This window comes from Takifugu flavidus, chromosome 17 (assembly GCF_003711565.1).
Source record: "Takifugu flavidus isolate HTHZ2018 chromosome 17, ASM371156v2, whole genome shotgun sequence".
Taxonomy (NCBI): domain Eukaryota; kingdom Metazoa; phylum Chordata; class Actinopteri; order Tetraodontiformes; family Tetraodontidae; genus Takifugu; species Takifugu flavidus.
In genome coordinates, this window is record NC_079536.1 from 11,335,328 (window position 1) to 11,355,637 (window position 20,310).

Genomic DNA, 20,310 nt, shown 5'->3' on the forward strand with positions numbered 1-20,310 from the left:
TTACTGGATGCCATCAGATACTAAAGAGTGAAACCCAAGTACCGACCCCTGTGGGACACCACATGTCACCCAAAAATTCTGTTTTTAATCATATATTGGTCTCCAGGATACTGCGGAGGTTTCACGGATGAGTTCACTGAATATGACTATAAAGTCATATAAAGGATGATGTCTTTATCCTTAAAGTAACATTGTTCAAGCTGGAATAAGGAGTTAACCAAGGCCAGTCAACACTACTTTGCTGATATTATTGATGAGAATAACAGTCTAAAACTGTATTTGACATGGTTGAAAAACTCACAGACCCACCTAAATTGAGTGTGCCAGAGCTCCTCTGTACAGAAAAATGCAATGAATTCTTCAATGGAACAAAATCAATGAGACAAAATATTGACAAAGTCCAAGTAGACAATGCAGTGAATCACTCTCAGAAACTGCCAAGAAACAACTCAAGAGCCTTGTCTGCGTCTAGGGCGGTGGACCAGCGATCTATAGAAGAACGATTCAACGATTCAAAGGTCGCTTCATTCTGGCACATTTCCCTAAACTCTGAAAGAGAACTCTCCCAAAACTGGTCAGCGATGCTTCTGTCGTAACCAACTACAGACCAAATCTTCCTTTTATAGCCAAGATTACAGAGAAAGTGTTTTTAATCGACTTGGATATTTCTTGAATTCAAACGCACTCTTTGATACCTTTCAATCGGGCACTCACACGGGCAGGGTGACAGTTCTGGTCTTTGTGGATCTAAGTGGTCTACGTGCTGCGGAACATACTGTTAAACAGGCTGGAAACGTGGGCAGGCCGTCAGTGGAATGGTTCAGGTCGCACTAATTAGTGGAGTTATTTTAGGACCATTTGGGTTGTGAATGCGACCGAGCGGAGGTGATATGTGGGGTCCCACAGGGGTCGTTCCACGGGCTTCTTTTGTTTCATTTGTACGATGCCTAATCCCACAGAGCGCTAATGTTGGGTATGGCAGCTATGCAGGTGACACCCAAATGTGTCTAGCACTTTCTCCACACGTCCAATGAAGCCCCGGTTGTATTGATGGGCCTCACCACAGCTGTAATCTGCTCGCTAGCTTGAGTTAGCCCATTCAGATTTGAAGAAGCTTCCTGAATGAGAAAAGGCTTCCATTCGAGTCCTCGCTAAACCTTAATGGATCAAAACGAATCCAAACCTTTTTCTTGGCAAACACCAAGACATGCATGGCCTACAGTGGTCCGGAAATCAGAGTAAAAATGGACGCAGGTGTTTCCCACCATGTTTCTATCAGGGACGCCTGGTCTCTGGCCGCTCTGGACCCATAGCGGCACTTTCATGGGCACATAAAATTTTTGCTGCAGCTCATTATCTTATTGCTTAATGTTCCAGCTCCCATCATGAGTGTCCCTCCTCACTCTTTAGAGCAATTGGTCAGAAAACTGGTTTCTCACCTTGGAATGTCAACATTAGGAAGATTGGCAGTAATGACTGCTATGCGCACCACGAGCGCGCGTGTGGGTCAGTGCAGCTGCGCTCTTCTAAAGTAATGTCTCATTTTACTGCACTTCCCGAGGAAGCAGAGTTATCCAAGCAGGACCGGTTGAGATGTTTAAGACATTTAATAAGCTGGGAATGAGACACAGCTGCCTCATAGCGAGAGGGTTCGATTCCAGGTGTTTCTATGGAGTCTGCATGTTCCTCCTGTGCCTCTGTGGGGTTTTTCCGGCTGCCCCAGTTTCCTCCCACAGTTCGGACATGCACGTTAGGGTGATTGGAGACTAAAAATTGTCCCTCGTGTGACGGAATGGTGTGTGTCTGGGGATGAAGTGGCTACCCCTCCAGGGTGTCATCCTGTCTCCCAGTGGGACAGAATCCAGCACCCCTGGCGATGGAAGGACGGACAGAGGGAAACAGCTAAATATTTCCCAAAACCCTAGCTTCAGGAATATCGTCTTCCAATCACACAGACACGGTTGCTCCTCTGTATCTCCAACATCTCTACATTTGCCTGTGATGATCTTCGAGTCTTTCTACCCCTCCTCTGGGCCATTATCATACCATCATGTACCGCATGAATATTTACCACAGAACTTTCACTTAAAGGCCTGGAAGTCTTGTGATATATGTTTGAGTGACAGCCGCTAAACACCTCCCTCCTCCCAAACATTGTCTTTTCATATCCCCTCTGGACACTGCCTGGCTGCTTGCAGCATAATTCCAGTCCCAGCAGGTAATACCTCCTGTCACACTGACAGCTGTCATGGAGTCAGCCTCGACGCTCTTTAGTTTGCTTTTCAAATTAGCGAAAAAATATTTTCACAATGGTTTTTGTTTTGTTTTTTCCTTCTGTGGGTAAAAAAAGAGAAGCGCACCCTGAGGGAAGGCAATCAGGCGCAGAGTTTTGTTCCTGCTGGAGCGGATTGACAGCGAGTTTGATTTATCATTTGCTGCAGTTTGCTGCTGCCAGCGTTGAAGTTCGGGAGGTTTCGGGTCGCATTTATCTCAAGATGCTCGATAACCCACGTTGTGCGCATTAGTGCCGTGCCGATCCTTGGATCCTTGGAACTCGGTTCCAGCCAAATTTCGAGATCGCCTATTTTTCACTCCCTCCGTGAAAGAGCCACATGTTCTCCTCAAAGCCTGAAGAAAGCAGAGCTTCAGTCCAGGTCCACCAGCAGTGAGCGCAGCCTTTCCTGCTACCTGTAAATGTCTTCTGGCGCGTAAATAAAGCAATTTGCAATTTAACGACTGCAGCCGTAAGCATCCGCCAGGCTTGTGTGCAGACTGAGGAGAGCATATGTAGCTTCATGTATGCACAGACAGAGCAGCAGACCGAGTTAACGCGCAACAATAAAAACAGGAGGAGCGCTTCGATTACAAAAACACACATATTCAGCTGCTCGCAAATTAGGGATCTTATTTAGCATTAGCATGCTGCTAAATATGGCACCGCAACGTATCATGAACTCAGCTGTTGAAATCCCTCAAAGGGAAAAACCATTACAGCAATTTAGTTCAACATTATGGCCGTGATTTCAGTTTACTACAGACTATAAACTAGTGGAAACGGAGCAACAAACAATAACAGGGGACGGCACATGACCGCTGAAAGAGCTGGCTTATGCAAAGTGATTGGAAGGGAGGTCAGGAGCCGTCCGGCCTGAATTATTGAGAACCACCCTCGCTGCCTTCCGATCACGCCCTTCCTCCTCCCCCAGCACCTGCTGCGAAGCAGATTCAGGTTCAGCTAAAAGCACCATCTGGTCGCCACTCCTTTGTTTTTGGTCCCTGCTTTCATAAAGAACCTTCACCATCAATATTCAACAGGCAACTGATACAAAATTATTGCATTTTTTGTGTTTTAAAACCTAGTACTTGTTGTGATGTCACGTAGTGGATGGTCAGTAATGGAATTTCAGATGATGCACCATGTGGAATAATGCTATTCCACAGCAGCATTCCCTGTTCTGACCTCTTCTCCATCTCATTCCTGCTCTTTCCCACCTTTCAGCTGAACACCTCCAGCTCACACTTACCTTTCACACACCGGCAGCTCTCACTAGAGAGCTAAGTCTTAGAATCCATCAGGTCGTATCCTGACCTGAATCAAGGCTAATTAAAAGAAGAAGAAGAGAGTCTTTTTTTATTTCAGAGTGGAGTTACACCCCCTGCCTGGTGTCACTTGAGCATCACTTCCCACCGGCTGTGACACCGGGAATCAAGGTTCATTTTTTTGTCACGAAAAATCCATTTTAATATGGTTTGTTTTCGTTGGTTGGATGGACACTGAAGAGGTTTATTAAATCAGGTAGGCTGGCTCACAAATCCCCAAAAAGAAGTTAAAATTAGGAGGAGGTTTGGCAAAAGTAGATCTGTGTGACTGCCAACAGATTTACTCCAAGGGATTTGGTCTGGAATTATGCACACACACAGACACACACAGACACACAAAACACACGCGCGCAGGGAGAGAGTGTGTGACTCCATTTAAAATGAAATCTGGATGTGGAAGAGGTCATAGAATGGGTAGATCTACATAAGACACCTAATTTAAAGCTTTCTCATCAACATTAGATCTACCAGAGATGCACCGGACAACAGCAACAGCGTCCTCCAACAGTCGTGTCTGATCCACGCAGGGAAAACGCAGCCAGGCCTCACAAGTGCAATGAAAATGAGCCGTATTGAGGCTAAAATGGGAAGTGGAGCGGCTTCCACATGGTTAGCGCTGCTGGTGTTTCTCTTCTAGCTAATGTATCTGAGGTGTAGTCACTCTTTTAACCTATTACTCTGAGGGGTCAAAGGGCCCGTTTCATTGTTAGAAGCAATAACCACCCCCCCACCATCCCGTGCTTGCCTTTCCTCTCGTTTCCTCGCCAGCTCTCCCCCACCAGCACATTATCCCCTGCCAGCATCAAAACTAGGCCAGCAGGACGTGGAGGCGCAGAGCCGTTTACAGGCGTAGTTGAAATGCGAGATAAAGGCTGAAGTCAAACATGCAGTGGCGGGGCACGCCGTCGTCACCCGTCTCCCAGGTTGCATCCGAGAGCTGTCGAGGCGCTCGCCTCCTGCCGTCTTTAGCGTGGTGACTGAGCATTTGTAACACCCCCGCCTGTGTCTTCCACAAATCTGTCACGGCAGATGAAATCAGCTCTCAGAGAAGGAAGAGAAGAGGTGGATGATAGAGGCGCGGAGAGCAGAAAGGGGGATATTTATTCCTGCGCTTGGCTTGGCTTTATGCTGCCGGGGCTGGTAGAATACGCTGCATCCTATAGTTTCAGTTTCTGTTTCTTTGGGACTGTTGTCAAACAGTCCCAAAGTTATTCTGGTACAGAAGTGCGGAACAGGAAGGTTGAAAATAAAGAGGAAGTTAGCGAAGCTGTTACCTTATTCAGCCGCTAACACTGTTTCAGCCTGTTAGCAGCTGGAGAGCAGCACCCTCCACATAAAGGCTGCCAGCACCGTCCACGTTTGTGCCTGTTTGGGACTAAAGTGTGTGAGTGACGCCTGATCCTGCAGGTATCCGTGTACACGTGCGCAGTCGCAGCAGAAACCAAACTTCCTCGGTCTGTCGCCAACTGGAGCTCCAGCAAATCCAGTTTTATTTGTTGTCTCTGTCGCTAAAGGCTCGTAGAAACAAGAGCCGAAGTGGCACGATTGTTTTTGCCTTTAATTCCTCCCCTTTGATATTTAAAAATACTTTTGTCTCACTCGTGTTTATTTAAAGACGCTTCTTGTTGTATTAAACTGGACTTTCACCCGTTAGAAAACCGGCATCGGTTTTTGATGCTCCTGCATAAATCAGACAAATATCCAAAGCTTCAGGTATTAAACACGGCGTCGGCCCCCAGTTCTACGCTCGCGGTGCCGATCGCAGCCATCATTTCCACTTGCAAAGCTGTTAACAGTAAAACAGCATTGCGTAATAATCCCTTCCTCCCTGGAGAGTCTCCCCTGTCAAGGTCATTGCTGCATATGCTTAATTAAATGCTAACGTTTAGGTCCTTTCCTGTTGCTGTGCTGTAAATAAGGTATCGTGCATCATCGAGTTTAACGTCTCTTTGATTCCTTTCCCGAGAAGTGGTGGAGTTTGAACTGAAGCAGCAGGATTATAACATCACAGCGAGAGTCGACACTGAATGCCCTGGCATGTAAACAGCCCCCCCTTTAAAGCGGCTGGTTTCACGTGTCTCTGTAGCTCTGTCAGGTCGTCTTCACCAACGTCAGAAATCACTGTTTCCTTTATTTGAGCTATTTTGAGCGTGTGTGGTGACTCCCCGATGAGCCGAGTGTGTGTGAAGCCACCGCAGAATCAGCCTCTGCATCTAATCCCTCTTTAAAGTGGCTCGCAGCCGGAGTTTGCATCTGCTCTGTTTGGAGACAGGTTACACACACACACACACACACACACACACACACACACACACACGGGCTCGGCTCTGTGCGGTCTCATTAGTTTGAATCTCTTGGTTTAATTAATCACTAACAGAGTGCTTAATTCATCTATAATTTCAGCTGAGTAGAGTTGATTAGTGTAGTATTTCCCTCTGGCCCTGTTAAAGTTTCTGATTTCCTCTCTCTTTTTTGCGCCCCCCACTCCCACCACTCACTCTTTCGTCGTTTATAATGGCGGCTTATCAAGAGCTCATAGACAATCAGATGGTGGAGCACCCTTGACTCCTTTTGAGAATTGTGATTACGAGCAGCCAACAGTTGACGTTATTGTGCCAGAATCAAGTGCATCCACTCCTGGAAGCGGCTTGCTGTGTGCTGTTGGAATCCTACATTAGCTCTTTTTTGAGGGGGGGTGGATTTCTTCTCCTTATAAGTCTGATGTGATGAAGCAGAAGAAAAGGGCTACTGAAGGAAACATATACGCCGGTGCTTGTCTGCATTGTTCTGAGTGGTTCAAGACTTTCTTTTACTTGAGTCTGACGATGTGATGATGAAAATTACATGTTCCAGAATTGGATTTATTATTCGCTGCAGACAAAAGTCCTGCAGAAATATTCTGACTCTTTTAAAAAAGCACCACGTGTGTTGTTTGATTATAACATGAGGTGACGGGTTGGATCCCCGTCTTCTCTGTCCCTGTTGATGGACACCAAGGTTTTAATCAGAGAGAGGAGATTTTTATTAGAAAGTCAAAGGAAGCATTCAAAAAGTCAATATTTTATTTCATATGTTCTTGTCGTTCCAGTCATCTGTGTGATGGACTTGTGAAATTAATGTGTGTGTTCTCATACTATTTACACATCGAATACCAAAACACTCATTCTACTAGCAAAGTGGGGACACGGTTAGAATGGGGATTGGGGTTAGGGTTAGAATAAGGTGCTGGACAATGCATTACATTTATAAAAGTCCTCATAAAGATAGTAGTATAAGGGTGTGTGTGTGTGTGTGTGTGTGTGTGTGTGTGTGTGTGTGTGTGTGTGTGTGTGTGCGCCTGTCATGTCAGGGCGTTTGAGTGTCGTGATCCTCGGAGCTCAGAGAGGAAAAGGCCCGAGCACTTTTTCCCAGGAGTCATCTGTCAATCACTTCCACAGATTTGGTGGTGAGGAAAGAGAGGAGCAGGGAGGCGACAGAGAGAAGAAAAGGAGGAATTCTTCCCGAAGAACGACTCGAAAAGACCTCGGCCATCTGACAGAGGGAGCAGACATGAATCTCAACTAGTTAAATACCCTCGTGGCGGAGGCAGAGCTTATTATTGATTTTAATCATCTGCTGAAAGCTCAATTTCAAAAAGCCTGAATAACTAAAACAGAGTCCCTCAAGATCCCAAAGTCACAGAAATCAGAGCTCAGGAGAAATCTACCAAAACAAAATGAATGCTTCAGCTTCACCAAACGGACAATAAAATCGCTGCCTTATTTGTTATGTCCCACCATGAGAAAGACGCAAAGGTCACAAGCAGCTCAAAATAGTTCGAAAGGCTTTCGGAGGCTCTTCTGTCGTAACAATGCCGCATTTTTGTGCTCTGCGCTACAAATTTGTTCCCGTGGATGTAAGAAAATATTTGCTTGGACTGGAGAAAGTAAACAAATCTTGCGTAGCTGAAGACATCAGCGCTATTACAGTCACGGCGGTCAAATAAAGGCAGCGCGTCGTGTTTTGACCACCTCACACAACCGCGAGCGTTCACGGCTCCTCTGGCAGCGCGTGCGAGGCCGGCGAGGGCGGGGTTTAATTCGCCTGCTGCGGCGAGGACGCAGGAACGTGTCTGACAGCTACTTTCACTCATAAACCAATTAGATCAGCCGGTTTCTGCCGCTGAGACGTGGCTGTTTGCTGTTTTTTGATAGCTGCAGACATTTTCTGTCAGTACACTCAGATAATCGACTGATGTGAATATTGGTTCCTATTGATATCAATGTATAAATAAAGGGCATGAGTAAAATGTGGGAAGAGGAGAAGACCAAGCACATGTTCTTGGGGAACATCCTAAACAGCTGCTTCACGTCTCTGGGATGGAATCAAACCAGGAGTATTTTCACTGAGCCAGTCAGTGATTTTACAGATATATAAGATACGCGTGAACAGATCGGCACCTACGCTTTGTTGCCATGGCATCAGGTCAGGGGTCTGCATGTATCTGTGCAGGTGAAGGGGGGAAAATTCCCTTTCATGAGGTTAGCGTCTTAGCTTCAAGGTGACAGTGATCCACGACTCGCCCGAGGGTTTCTCTAAAGATATGAACTTCATTATATTTTTAAAAAATGCAACAAAGAGGGAGATGATGGTGGTGGTGGTGGGGGGGGTGATGGAGACCTTCTGCTTCATGATGTCAGCGCCTGAGGGATTTCTCAGCGTAGAGATAAGGGGTGATCATGGCCACCGGCTCGTCTCAATATAAAGAGAAGGATCCCCGGGTCCTGGTGTTATCTGACAGGACAGGCCGGCCTGATTGAGAGAAGCAGCATTGCAGCAGCCAGCAAATCGATGATACCCTGGTGTATAGGCTGACTATAGGGTGTCAGCTTAATAAAAGATGAATGACACTTGAAATCAAGCTGATCTTTCTGACTTTGCCTACAAAAGCCAGCTGACGCTCCCCAGAACTGTAGGCCAGCGGCCCGGACTTCTCCGGGAATCTTTTGATTTTAATGTTGGGAAACACAACTGGGTATATTTTAAGTTCTCCTCTCCTCAGATAATCCATTATTTAGCAGCGCTTCCAAACGTGATCAGTGGAATCAAAAGCGGGATCTCACATCAAAGAGAGTTTACCCAAAAGCTACGGCCGCGCTCACAGGCTCAGCCGGGAAGTCAGCTGAGAGGAACCAGATCTCAGTACCGGGCCGGTCAACAACGTGGCAGGGCTGATCCGGGAGGGCCTATTTTAGAAACTGGACCATGTAACCAGCTGATCCGCCCTTCCGTAGACTTAAAACGCAGAAAAATGGGTGTAAAACCGTGAGAGACCTCATAGTTTCAATGATAAGCTCCTTTATTGCGTCTCACAAGGTCACAGTTTCCAACTGGACACTGAAATGGAACGCACGATAAAGTTCAATACGCCTCAAACACGGCGGTGGAACAAATATCCAAATGTCTCGGTGGCGTCAACGACCCCGAACTGTTCCTCTGTCTCATCGCCAGCAGTGGCGTGCGTGTAAAGCGCTGGCCCCATTTAACAGACTTTATTTGTCTCTTTTTGTCCCTCCGAGTTGTAAATCATCACGAATTCATTTGTTTTCCACATCACGGCGCCGGCTTGTTTAAGGAAAAAGGAGCTTGTTTAGAGGGGAACGTTGCCAATGCGACGTTCCGAGCGGCACCATTAAGCTGGCGGGTTAACTGCCTGTGTAATGTCTCTACGTACAGATGTCAAACAGTCCATGGCCGCTTCTTTAATGGCTGTTTCCCTTCTCCTAAGCAGAGGAGACGCTCCTGTCCTCCGTACCGCATCCCGGCGGCGCCCAGCGGGGCCCGCGCTGCCGTATTAAAGATAATAGAATATCAAATTGTTTTTATATCCGGTTGAACGGCAGAGGCTGCCTGCTGAAGGCTTTCCCCTCTCTTGTTTTAGGGCTCATAATTCCTCTAAATCGACGTCATTATGGCATTGAACACAACACGAGGGCATTTATACATCGTCTCGCCTCTTAACCTCCCCGCAGTTGACCGGTGGACCGACGCTGCGGTGCTTAAGACGAACGGCGCAGCTCATTGCGTGAGATCACTGTTGGATGTGTCCCTCCGGTGCCACAAAGCAGCATATTTCATCGGCCGGAGGCCTCGAGCTGTCTGACTGTGTTCCGCCGCAGCCCGCAGAGCGTTGGGCTCCAGGACCGTTGGTGCACTGGCCCAGCCCAGTGAGTGGACGTCTGTCATTGTCTGGTCTTCAGGGGGGAGGGAAATAACAGCAAAATATTTCACATGTAAACTGCCCACTGACGCTCAACGCCCTTCAGGTGGTTTGGAAAGTCGGGAAAGCCGGGGACAAAATTCGGAACGTTTGCCGTTTGAATCTCCACAGCTCCTGGAACTGGTAGATGATCATCCACTGGTGTCTCACCAGTGTTTCCATGGGATTTTTCAGAAGGCGAAGAGGAATTCAGCCTTTTGTTGTCCTCTTATAATGGTCTTGGACTGCATTGTCAGGGAGGCCTGCGTCATTTCAATCCCGCATCACCTTGTGGACTTGTGGTCCAGGCTAGTTGACCTCCGTCCAGCCCTGAGCCATTTGAAAATATGATTGTAATCCTGGTGAGGATTTGGCCCGGGTGTCTATTACCACTGTAATCTGTCACAGCGGCATCCAAAATTCATTCCACGTTCAGGTTAAGCTGCTCTCTCCGTCTGCACCAGCCGTCATCCTGGGAGAGAAGGGAGCGGAGGCAATCCAGTAAAGGTGTTGGCACGACTGGAGGTGTGTGTGTGTGGGTATGTGTGTGTGTGTGTGGGGGGGGGGCTTTGCTTCAATCAAACCCCTGGGTCGAGGATGAAAAAAATCCATCGTGGAACAAGGTCATTTCATTAATGCAGCAGGGATAGCTTTAACCCCAACCTCGTTTCCTCTACTCTCTCTCACACACACACGTGCACACACACACACAAAATGAGTAGATTTTTTTTTTTTTTAAACTTATTTCATACATATTTCTGAAGCCGATCTACCATCCAAATGTGAGACAAATTGGTTGTTGTTGTTCCATCAGAAGTTCTTGACCATGCTAACATGTGTTTCAGCGCGATGTTGCTTCCTTTGTACCTGTAGCAGGTGTGTGTCGCCAGGTTTCAGTGCTCTTTAAATGCTTTAATAAGCACTGTTCTCCTGATAGAAGTGGATTTTTGAAGACGGCTGGGGTGAAAGCAAAGCAAAAGACAAAGACTTTGATATAAATTTGGAGTGTTTGTTGTCTGGAAAACCCTGCTCAGATGTTGGGGAACTTGGTGAAGAAGCAATTTGTTTGTCTTGTTAGGAGCAGCTGAAGGCTGCTAGTGAAATGTGTCTTTTGATAGACTCGTCCAATCTGACTCGCTCCCTGTCTGTCCCCTCACAGGCCATATGGACGCTGTGTTTGTGTGTGTGTGTGTGTTGTGTGTGTGTGTGTGTGTGTGTTTATTATGTTTTTATTAACATCTGGTAATCCCAGTAAACCGACGTTTACACTCACAAATAGTCGTTTAATACATTTTCTAAGGGGCATTTTCCATGATTATGGGCAAACTGCTGTTTCAAGGACGTCCCCGATGCCTCTCAGTGAAAGTGTACGTGCACAAAAATGTGGCGACGCTGTAAAGATGGACAGAGGTGGAGCCAGGATGTGATTTTCTTATCTGGGTTACAAGCGCCACGCATCAGTCACACCGAAGCCTCTGACTGGTGCAACTTCATCTATCTGGAAAACCTGTCAGCTCTTAGTACATTTATTTTCCCACACATCCCGTCCTCCACCTGGACCGACCCCCCCACTCCATAAAACATAGACAAACCCAAGTCCAGAGGATAAGTTCTTAATCTTTCACTTAATCTTTTAATTTGTCATCATGAAATTAAAAAATTTGTCTTCGGGCTGAACTCGTTTCTTTACTCCCAACACTTTATTTTGTCTTTTTTAGCACCAAAGTAACATTCCACAATAAGCAATCAGGACATATTACCCAAATGCTTTTTTGTTCCCTTGCTTTTATTAGAACGACAAACCATTAGACCTGAAAGCTTCATTCCTTTCTTCTGCTGGTTGCTGTAAAACTTTCTGGCCCTCTTTATAAAATACCTGTTTGTTTGTTTTTTGCTTTGGTCCTGTTGTCGTCAGCGCTAATTAGATTAGAACAGCTATTACCTTCTACAGTGAACTGTTTCATTTGTAGTAGCATCATCTGCAATCTGTCGAACACACTCATTTGGCAAACAAGGGAAACACTTGACCCAGATGCTCAGAATAATGCAGGTCTGTGGAGTGCAGCCCGACAGAATTTGTCTAATTCTGGATCCTTTGCTGCTGTGTTGATTTGTATTCCTCCACCGTCGCTCTGCTAAATTAGCCTGAACGGTTTGACAAATACGGGGAGAAGGCCAAATGAATTTAGAGGAGCTTCCAGATGATTTGTGAATCCATGCACACGCGCGCACACACAGGCTGCCGCACGTGTAACATCCATGCGCACGTCGCCCGCTCGCACCATCCCACCATCGTAATAATGGGATTAAGTTACTGGGTTTGGGGTGGGATGACCGTATCTCCGTTAGCACCAATTTAGCGTGACTTGTCCGCTCGGCTAACCCAGAGCGTTGGCTTTGTGATCTGCCATGGCTGCCCTCCATCCTGGCTACTTATCGCCACACTGGGACTAATAGAAACATCATTTTTAATTACAGAAATGCTGCGGTGTTGGACGCTGTCGTTTATATTAATGTCCGGCAAAACAATAATCGGCTAGCCGAGCCCTCCGCGGTGCCCCGCGGTAAAACAGGGAAACCTTACATCGATTTTCAGGAGGCCATATAGAATTGTATCTCTTTCCTCTTCCCCGGGATGATGAGTGAGGCTATTGATCTTCATAAAGGCAGTATTTTGTCATTAAGCGATAAGAAAAGGAGACAGTAATGAAAGGTTTTTAACCCGCGTGTTGGGGACAGAGCTGTTTGTCAGGTGCTATGTGCGGCGGCCACGGCAATCGATTCATCTGTGTCCTATCATCGATATGTTCCGGTGAGGGTGAGGGTGAGGGTCCTTACGTATCCTCGAACGCACTGATTTGTTTCATTTATTTTCTGATTTCTTTGTGATGGAGTCGGAGAGAGGCCAACGTGTCGACGTGCACTTCCCTTTCCTGAGTACCTGCATGTTCCCAGCAGCACTGGCTGCCATCCTGCATGCCAAGTGTGTTTTAGAGACTGTCCCCCCCACACCCCCACGCCCCGGGCAGACATAACTGCCACATATGAGTTATTACACATCTGTCTGTGGCTACGCAGTGCACCAGATGCTGCACCTAATGGCACACCTTACCTCCATCCTGAAAACCCAAGTGGAATTTTCCACTGCCACTCTCCCTTCTTCCTCCTTCATCTCCTCCCAACCACCTCTGTCCAGCGCTGGGAGACGCCTGTAGGGGATCCTCCAGACAGGATATTAATGGGCCTGTCCAGCAGTCAGAAGGCCTGACACAACCCTGTTTTATTGCCACCTCGCCTTGGAGGACTGGGGGAAAACTTGCAAAGCTTATTAGGCGAATAGTGCTGTTTCTCCTTCTAACTGACTCCGTCTCGGCTCCTTTTCATGTTCCCCACCCTCGTCGCCACACTTCTCGCCACCACGCACACTCACAGAGGCACATGCGCAGGGTGACATGTCCCACCTAATCAAGTAGTGGATTATCTTGTCCTGATAAATTGGAGCTTGTAGCACTTGAAAGGTCCTCGTAGAGTCGCGCCTTCTCCCCCTGACAGCAAGAAGAAGCCCCTGGGGAGCGGGAGGAGAAGCCAGCTGGTAATGATCAGTGGTAAATCAAACAGGACTTTCTAGAAAATAGCAATAACCTTAACAAAGCAGGATTAGATGCCATGAACATGCTTCCACCTGCTTCCGCCACCTAAAATTCCCGTTTAAAAAAAAATAAAAGGGCAATTCCACTCTATTCATTGACCTAAAACATGACATTATTTACAGTATGTTGGGGAATGAAGATAATTAAAGCTGCAGGGACGATTGCAGAATCTAAATATGCAGCAGAGAGCCACAGGCCCTCAGGTATTCATATATTCTACGATTGTGCACTCACCTGGCGCACAGCTGCACAAATCCTTATATTTTTCTCTTTTGTAACACAGTGGTTTAGAAAAAAACAACATTATTGAGTCTGTGCCATGAGGAGCTATGAAATTGACTCTCTGCTCTCACACACCTTGTTTTCTTACTTATCCCAGCGCCGCCATTACAGGCGCGCCTCATATTTACGCTGCAACACCTAGTCATCAAAGAGGCTGCTTCTTATATGTTTGCCTCTTGGTTTTTGCCAGCTATTCTTCTTCTGCGTAAATGTTTATTAGCAATCTCAGGTCCAATACGATCAATACATGCTGTTCTAATCGGATCTAATCTATCTATTTTAAGATGACTGTGTCCGTATTTTTGCTTCCTCCACCCTCCCCACATGCCTTTATTACAACCTGCCTCCGCCATAGTTGTTGGGAAAGGCCACAAAAAGGAACGTGTATTTTAATTCCATCCCAAACTTATATTGATCCGGTGCTGCTCCGCTAATGCTCTCACAGGGTGCACGTCAGTAGTTTGATGGGGTTGACTCGGGACTGTCGAGTAATCCGACCTTATTATCGGCTCTGTTGGCTGTAGCGTCTGTGCAGCGTCGTTTCATTCGGAAGAGACTAAAAGGATGAAATAAAACATTTAATGTAATAGAAGCCATAAATCATTCTGGTTCTTCTAAGACCTTTGGAGCTGTTATGGGACGTGTTGTCTGAGGTTATGCTTCAGAGCCTTAGAACACTGATTCGGAATGCTGACAGGCCTCTGTCGGATGAACACGCTACATTCTCGTGATCTGTATTTATGGTACATTCTTGTGTTCTGTGTTTGTCCCCGTAGGAGAACCCCTACATGTGTAACAATGAATGTGACGCCAGCACGGAGGAACTCGCCCACCCTCCCGAGCTCATGTTTGACATCGAAGGCCGTAATCCCACCACCTTCTGGCAGTCCTCATCTTGGAAGAAGTACCCCAAACCCCTTCTGGTCAACATCACTCTGTCTTGGAACAAGACGATTGAACTGACCGATGACATCGTCCTTACCTTCGAGTCGGGCCGACCCGAACAGATGGTCCTGGAAAAGTCGCTGGACTACGGAAGAACCTGGCAGCCCTACCAGTTCTATGCCACTGACTGCCTGGATGCCTTCACCATGGAGCCCAAAACAGTGCAGGACCTGACTCAGCATACCCTGCTGGACATCATCTGCACTGAGGACTACTCGCGCGGTTATGTGTGGAAGTATGACAAAACTGTACGTTTTGAGATCAAGGACCGCTTCGCACTGTTTGCCGGGCCTCGGCTCCACAACATGGCTTCTCTTTATGGGCAGCTGGACACCACCAAGAACCTGAGGGACTTCTTCACCATCACGGACCTGAGAATCCGCCTGCTCCGTCCCGCCACGGGAGCAACAATGGTCGATGAGGACAACCTCTCCAGATACTTCTACGCCATCTCTGATATCAAAGTCCAGGGCAGGTAAGACCTCAGCTCTTCAAACCCGACTTATAGATGCATAGACACCATCGGGACCTCCTGCAGAGCTGCACTTTTGACCAACGCATCACTCAACTGTCTGTGATCTTCCAAGTATCGCATCTCATCCGACGCGCTGTAATTAGTGCTTGATCTATAGTATCTTTGGGGCACAAGGGGGCGCTCCGCAGAGGCTGACAGAAGCGCGCTGAAATTACCGCGAGAGTCAGGAGGGCACAGATAGAAGTGGCGTGCCCATTACGCTCTGTGCCTTTTTAACACATGTAAAAGTGGTTGTAGCGTGACAGAATGAAGATTTAATTACTCTTGTTTTGCTTTTCACACTCGAGAGGCTCGCGGTGCACCGGTGCGCGGCGGCAGGATGTCACAACAATCCAGAGATGCAGGCAGATGTGTTGGAGTCAAACACCCAGACTGCAGAGGGAAACATGAACTAACCGCCGCTGTGTCGAAGCAAACATTATTTCGCCACCATACACATTATCAAACACCTTCCAGCCATTTAAAGAATCACTAATTTGTTGATTTTCCTAATAAGCCATTCACATGTACCCCAGGCGCACTGCACAAAGCACAATGCGCACTTTAATGCCACAAATGGACAGGTAGCCTTGAGCAATGGGGGCTGCGGTGATGAATGTTTCTTAGAAATTGAATTTTTGAATTTTCTCATGATTGAGAAGGTCATTTAGAAAAAGAAAAAAAAAACTCCAGGTCCTTTACCAACACAAAGGACTTGGGCGGTAACCATTCAACGGCGAACTGAGGGGGGTTGATGTAAATGCTGATTATTTATTCTGGGTAATCGGGATTTAACTGGTTGATCCCCGCGGGACTTTGGTTTTGAGAGCGGCTCGTTATGTTTACCATCACGCTGTTTTCAATTTGACGCCTGTCCGAGAATATTTTCCCGCTGTTTACCAAAGGTAACGTACAGTTCAGCTATAATGAGATACACTCTTCACGGAGAGGATTCACTTTTCTTCTCACCCCCCTACACACATGCACACACACCCCATAGAGAATCGCTGCTCAGCCCCTTTCTCCAAGCGTTGTATACGAGACATAAGCTCCTTAACCCTCAGAATACAGTTCTGTGAGACTCGGCGGGAGCGATTTTTCGGGGGCAACGAGGTGGAATCTGGCATATTTCACTGTGCTGGACTCAGCTGCCTTCCGGCTGGATCACCAGCGTAAGAAAGGGTTGAACGTGGAAGGAGATACAGGTTTTTTTTACCACCTCGGTGTGAGAAACAAAGAATGAAACCAAAGTTCTTTTAAAAAAAATAAGTAGGTCAACCCAGTCAAGATGTGAAAAAGAGCAAAAGCAGAACAACTTTGTCCGAGTGGACCTGTTTGCATCTGTCAAATGTAGCTAAAGCCGTTCGAGGGGAGCCAGACGCCTCAGCCATGACCGTTCCCTCCCAGCTCATTACAAGGATAGGAGCAAAGGATCTAGGTGAGGAGGGGGAAGAGAAAATAATCGATGCAAGAATTTCAGATCAAACCAAGCATGAAGAGGTGAGGGGATGGGAACAATGCGAGCAGCCCGGTGAGCTAAGTGAATCTGACACCCTGGCGGTTTCTGTGGACCAGCAGTGTGAGATGAGTGGGTGGCCAGTCAGAAGGAATTTCTAATTATCTGCTGTATGACATTGATAAAATTGCTTTGACTCCCCCCTTTTTACATGCTTTACAGTAACTACAGCCTTCAATCTGGCCACCTGTCTCTCCCCCTTCTGTGATCAATACAGTGTAATTAAAGCCGGAGAAGATTCAGGCTGCTGAAGACGTCTTTCTGGCTGTTGTTCTCTGTCTCCTGGCCTCTGCTCCCCGTCTCGCTCTACTTGTTCCTCTCAGAGGAGTCTTGCATGTGACAGGGTTACTGGGACCTTCGCTACATACAAACGTCTAGTCCCATTTTCATATCTGGACACCGCAAAACTGCCTGTCCTGAAGTTCGCAGTGCTGTCAGTTAAATTATTCACCAGTCTGTGAAACGTGCGGCACTGGGCAACCTCAGCAAGCGCAGCTTCTCCGCCACACTCACATATTTTTTACTTCAAATCTACATCCGATATTCAACCACTTAATTTTCCCTTCAGGTTTAAATTTGTTTGAAACAACATTTTCAAGCCTTTTTCGGCCGATTCCTCTTGAGCGTCATGGCCCTTCACACACAAACTACTCTGTTTACGCGCCGCCCTTTCAGACGGACCTCTGAACTGGGAGATGACGGTGCCGTTTGATAGGTCTCCGTTTGTTTTGCCAATTCACTCTTGAGCCTGCGCGAGTTGCAATTCCAATTTCCACAGCCTGCATTCGCCATAATAAAGCAAGACCAGAAACAATTCAATCACTTTGACCACACGGTTGACATGGGGACTTGAAGAGAGACTTGTTAAATCCATAGATTGTATTTGAGGATGGACAGAGTGACGCCTGCTCCTGTAGAGGAGCTAGGGAGGTCCAAACTCGGCCTCGAGCCAATCGCCAGCAGTTTAAAATGGCCGACTTGTATTTACAGTGCGACGCAAACACTTCTGCCCACAGAAATACTAACCGTTGCCTCCAGCTTCAACACAACAACAGCGAGGAACCATAGAACGTCGATAGTTGGTCTTCTTCCTGCATGAACTGCCGTCATGACACACAGGATGTCCTCATTTCCTGGAGAACCCAATAAAAGTTCCGTTTCCATCTGTAGTATCTGATTCATTCTATTACATCCCATAACCAGCACTTATCAGCCATACAAGAAAGATAAGAGGCTTTAGCCGTCCCGCGTTGCCCGGGTCAAACTATTGGCACTTTCTAATTGGTGTGAGATTGAGTGCATGTGTGGATACATTCAACTACAGATCAGCAGTTTGGTGAGTGATGGCTTTATCGGAGGCCCCCTCAGGGAGGAACAAACAAGAAGTCAATCTCTTTCTTTTCTCACTGGCTCTCCGCTGTGCTGGGCTTGCTTTTAGGCCCGCCTGCAGTTGACAGATAATCTATTACTTCTAATTTCATGTTTCTTCCTGCCCGCTCCTCTCCCGGATAAGGCTTTCCACTCGCCGACCCTTCTTGTCGCGCAGGAGTGAAATCAAACAAGAAAGAGCAAATCGGTCAGTCGGCCGTGACCGGGCTAACCATGTAACGTAGAGTGTCGTAACGACAAGTGTTTATGAGCAAAACCATATCGTGCTAATTGTTTGGAGTGAATTGACTTGTGGGTGAAACACAAATGAGGCCGCGCATTGATCGATCACGTGGACGAGCCTTCCTCCGCCCGTGTGTCCACATAAGCGTCTCTTTACCTTCCGCTGCGCTTCACGTGTCAGCCTTTTTGGTTTTATAATCCGAGTCATTCCGTTTGCGTGTGGGGCCAAACCTGGACCATCTGTCAACCTGCAGGCCACGTGTTAGCTTCCTGGCTCTCATCAGATGACCCTCGGCCTCGTGTCTGTCTGGCACAATTGAGTTAAGTGAGGTATATCAACATGGAGCTATCCATCAGACTGTGTGTGTCATATTTAATGATGTGAATGAAGTGTGTGTTCATGGGTGACTCGTCTAGCAGAGAATACAGGAAGGGGGAGGAATGATGACTCAACGATAAGTGTTATGAAGTGGTTGTTATGGCACAACTCATTTATTCTGCGTCCACGAATCACTCACGCTGTCGGCATGTGGATCCTCTGACACATTTTTCTGCATTTGCAGGTCGTGCAGGAAGTGTGATGTGTGTCCGGTGTTTTCCTAATCAGGCTGTGTGTTCAGGATCCATCATTGTCCCGTTGGTCTTCTCCGTCTTTTGAGTCTCAAAGACACCCGTTAGACCTTTATATATGTTTTTGGTCAACGGACCTAACGGAGGTACGCTAGCTACATCGGAGCAGCTTCACCCTAGAATAGAGGCTAAATTCGTTCTCCAGAAAGACATTTATACAATTGTTTCCAGCCGCTGTGGTGCAGGGACGACAAGATGAGGCTACTTTTGCTAAATAAACCTAAAAACTGTGAAATAGCCTGGTAGTGAGTTGGGAAGCCTTGCTGCTATTTCACTATTATAAAAGGAAAATGAAGTCGCTGTGAATTTGGCTTCTTTTTTTAGCCTTTTACTGCTCTAAAGTTCCCGAGTCTTTTACTTTAATAATTGCTTAATCCAGTATCACAGCGATACCGTGCTCTCCATGAATGGTGTGATGAGATAACACAGGCTCTAAATGAAGTTCTTCAGTGGCCTGAGTCTATCCTCACGCCTGCACTTTTTCATTCTCCCTCTTACTTCAAAGCATCCGGGGAAGAGTTTCTTTTATTTATTTCCTTCATCTTTGCACTCAGGTTGGTTTGAAGCTTCCCACATCTGTGTGGGTCCGCTGGGAGAGGAACAACGGGTTGGTTTATTAACTGGTGACCTGTAGTTAGTGACAGAAACAGCCGTTCTTTGGCAAAGGTCTGTGGTTGGTACTTGAAAGAGAACGTGAAGGAGGTGATATGAATAAGTTAAATGAATAGCCTAAGGGTGATGAAGAATGGTCAGTTCTTTGTTGAACAGACCTTTTAGGCTTTGGCCGACATCTTTGGCGCCAGCGTCCTCATTTTGACCCGTTCTCATTTGCTCGTCACTGCCTCAGTCTGAGCTTACTTGACTCCCCAGCTGCTTCTCTATTCCCTTGATCTGCTTTCTCCCCCTCTCCCATTCGATCCTGTCACCCCTGAGTCCAGTCCGGGACATTTCTCCACCTCCCTGCCTTTGATCGGCCTGCCTTGTTGTGTCCGCAGCCCTCCTTGCAGTCTGGCTGACTGAGGAGCTCAAAGGAAATTTCAGTCACCACGTGCACGCTCTGGCATTGACGGCTTTATGAAGCGACGGGATCTGCACTATCATCCTTCTACAGCTCCCGTTTGTAGATTTTTAAATAATTGATGCTAAAAATGAATTACTTATATTTCAAATTAGCATGAAATCCCATTTATTCAGACCTGCACCCATCTGGAGGCAGCTGTGCTGCATCTAATCACATCTGGCTATATTGATATATAGTAAATGCCCCCTCCCTTTGTGTAATTGATCTTCTCCGAGCAATACACACGTGAACAACGGAGGTGAC

At 46.9% G+C, this 20,310-nt stretch overlaps 1 protein-coding gene across 12 annotated transcripts in view; it reads left to right on the forward strand.

Annotated features, from left to right (window-relative positions):
- The window catches only part of ntng1a (netrin g1a), a 64,458-nt gene that overhangs the window by 18,775 nt on the left and 25,373 nt on the right, over nucleotides 1–20,310 (forward strand). For all 12 annotated transcript variants that reach the window (XM_057012199.1, XM_057012198.1, XM_057012197.1 and 9 more), the window contains exon 3: nucleotides 14,547–15,190. In XM_057012199.1, the coding sequence (XP_056868179.1) occupies nucleotides 14,547–15,190 (644 nt within the window). The remainder of the gene's footprint in view (nucleotides 1–14,546; nucleotides 15,191–20,310) is intronic.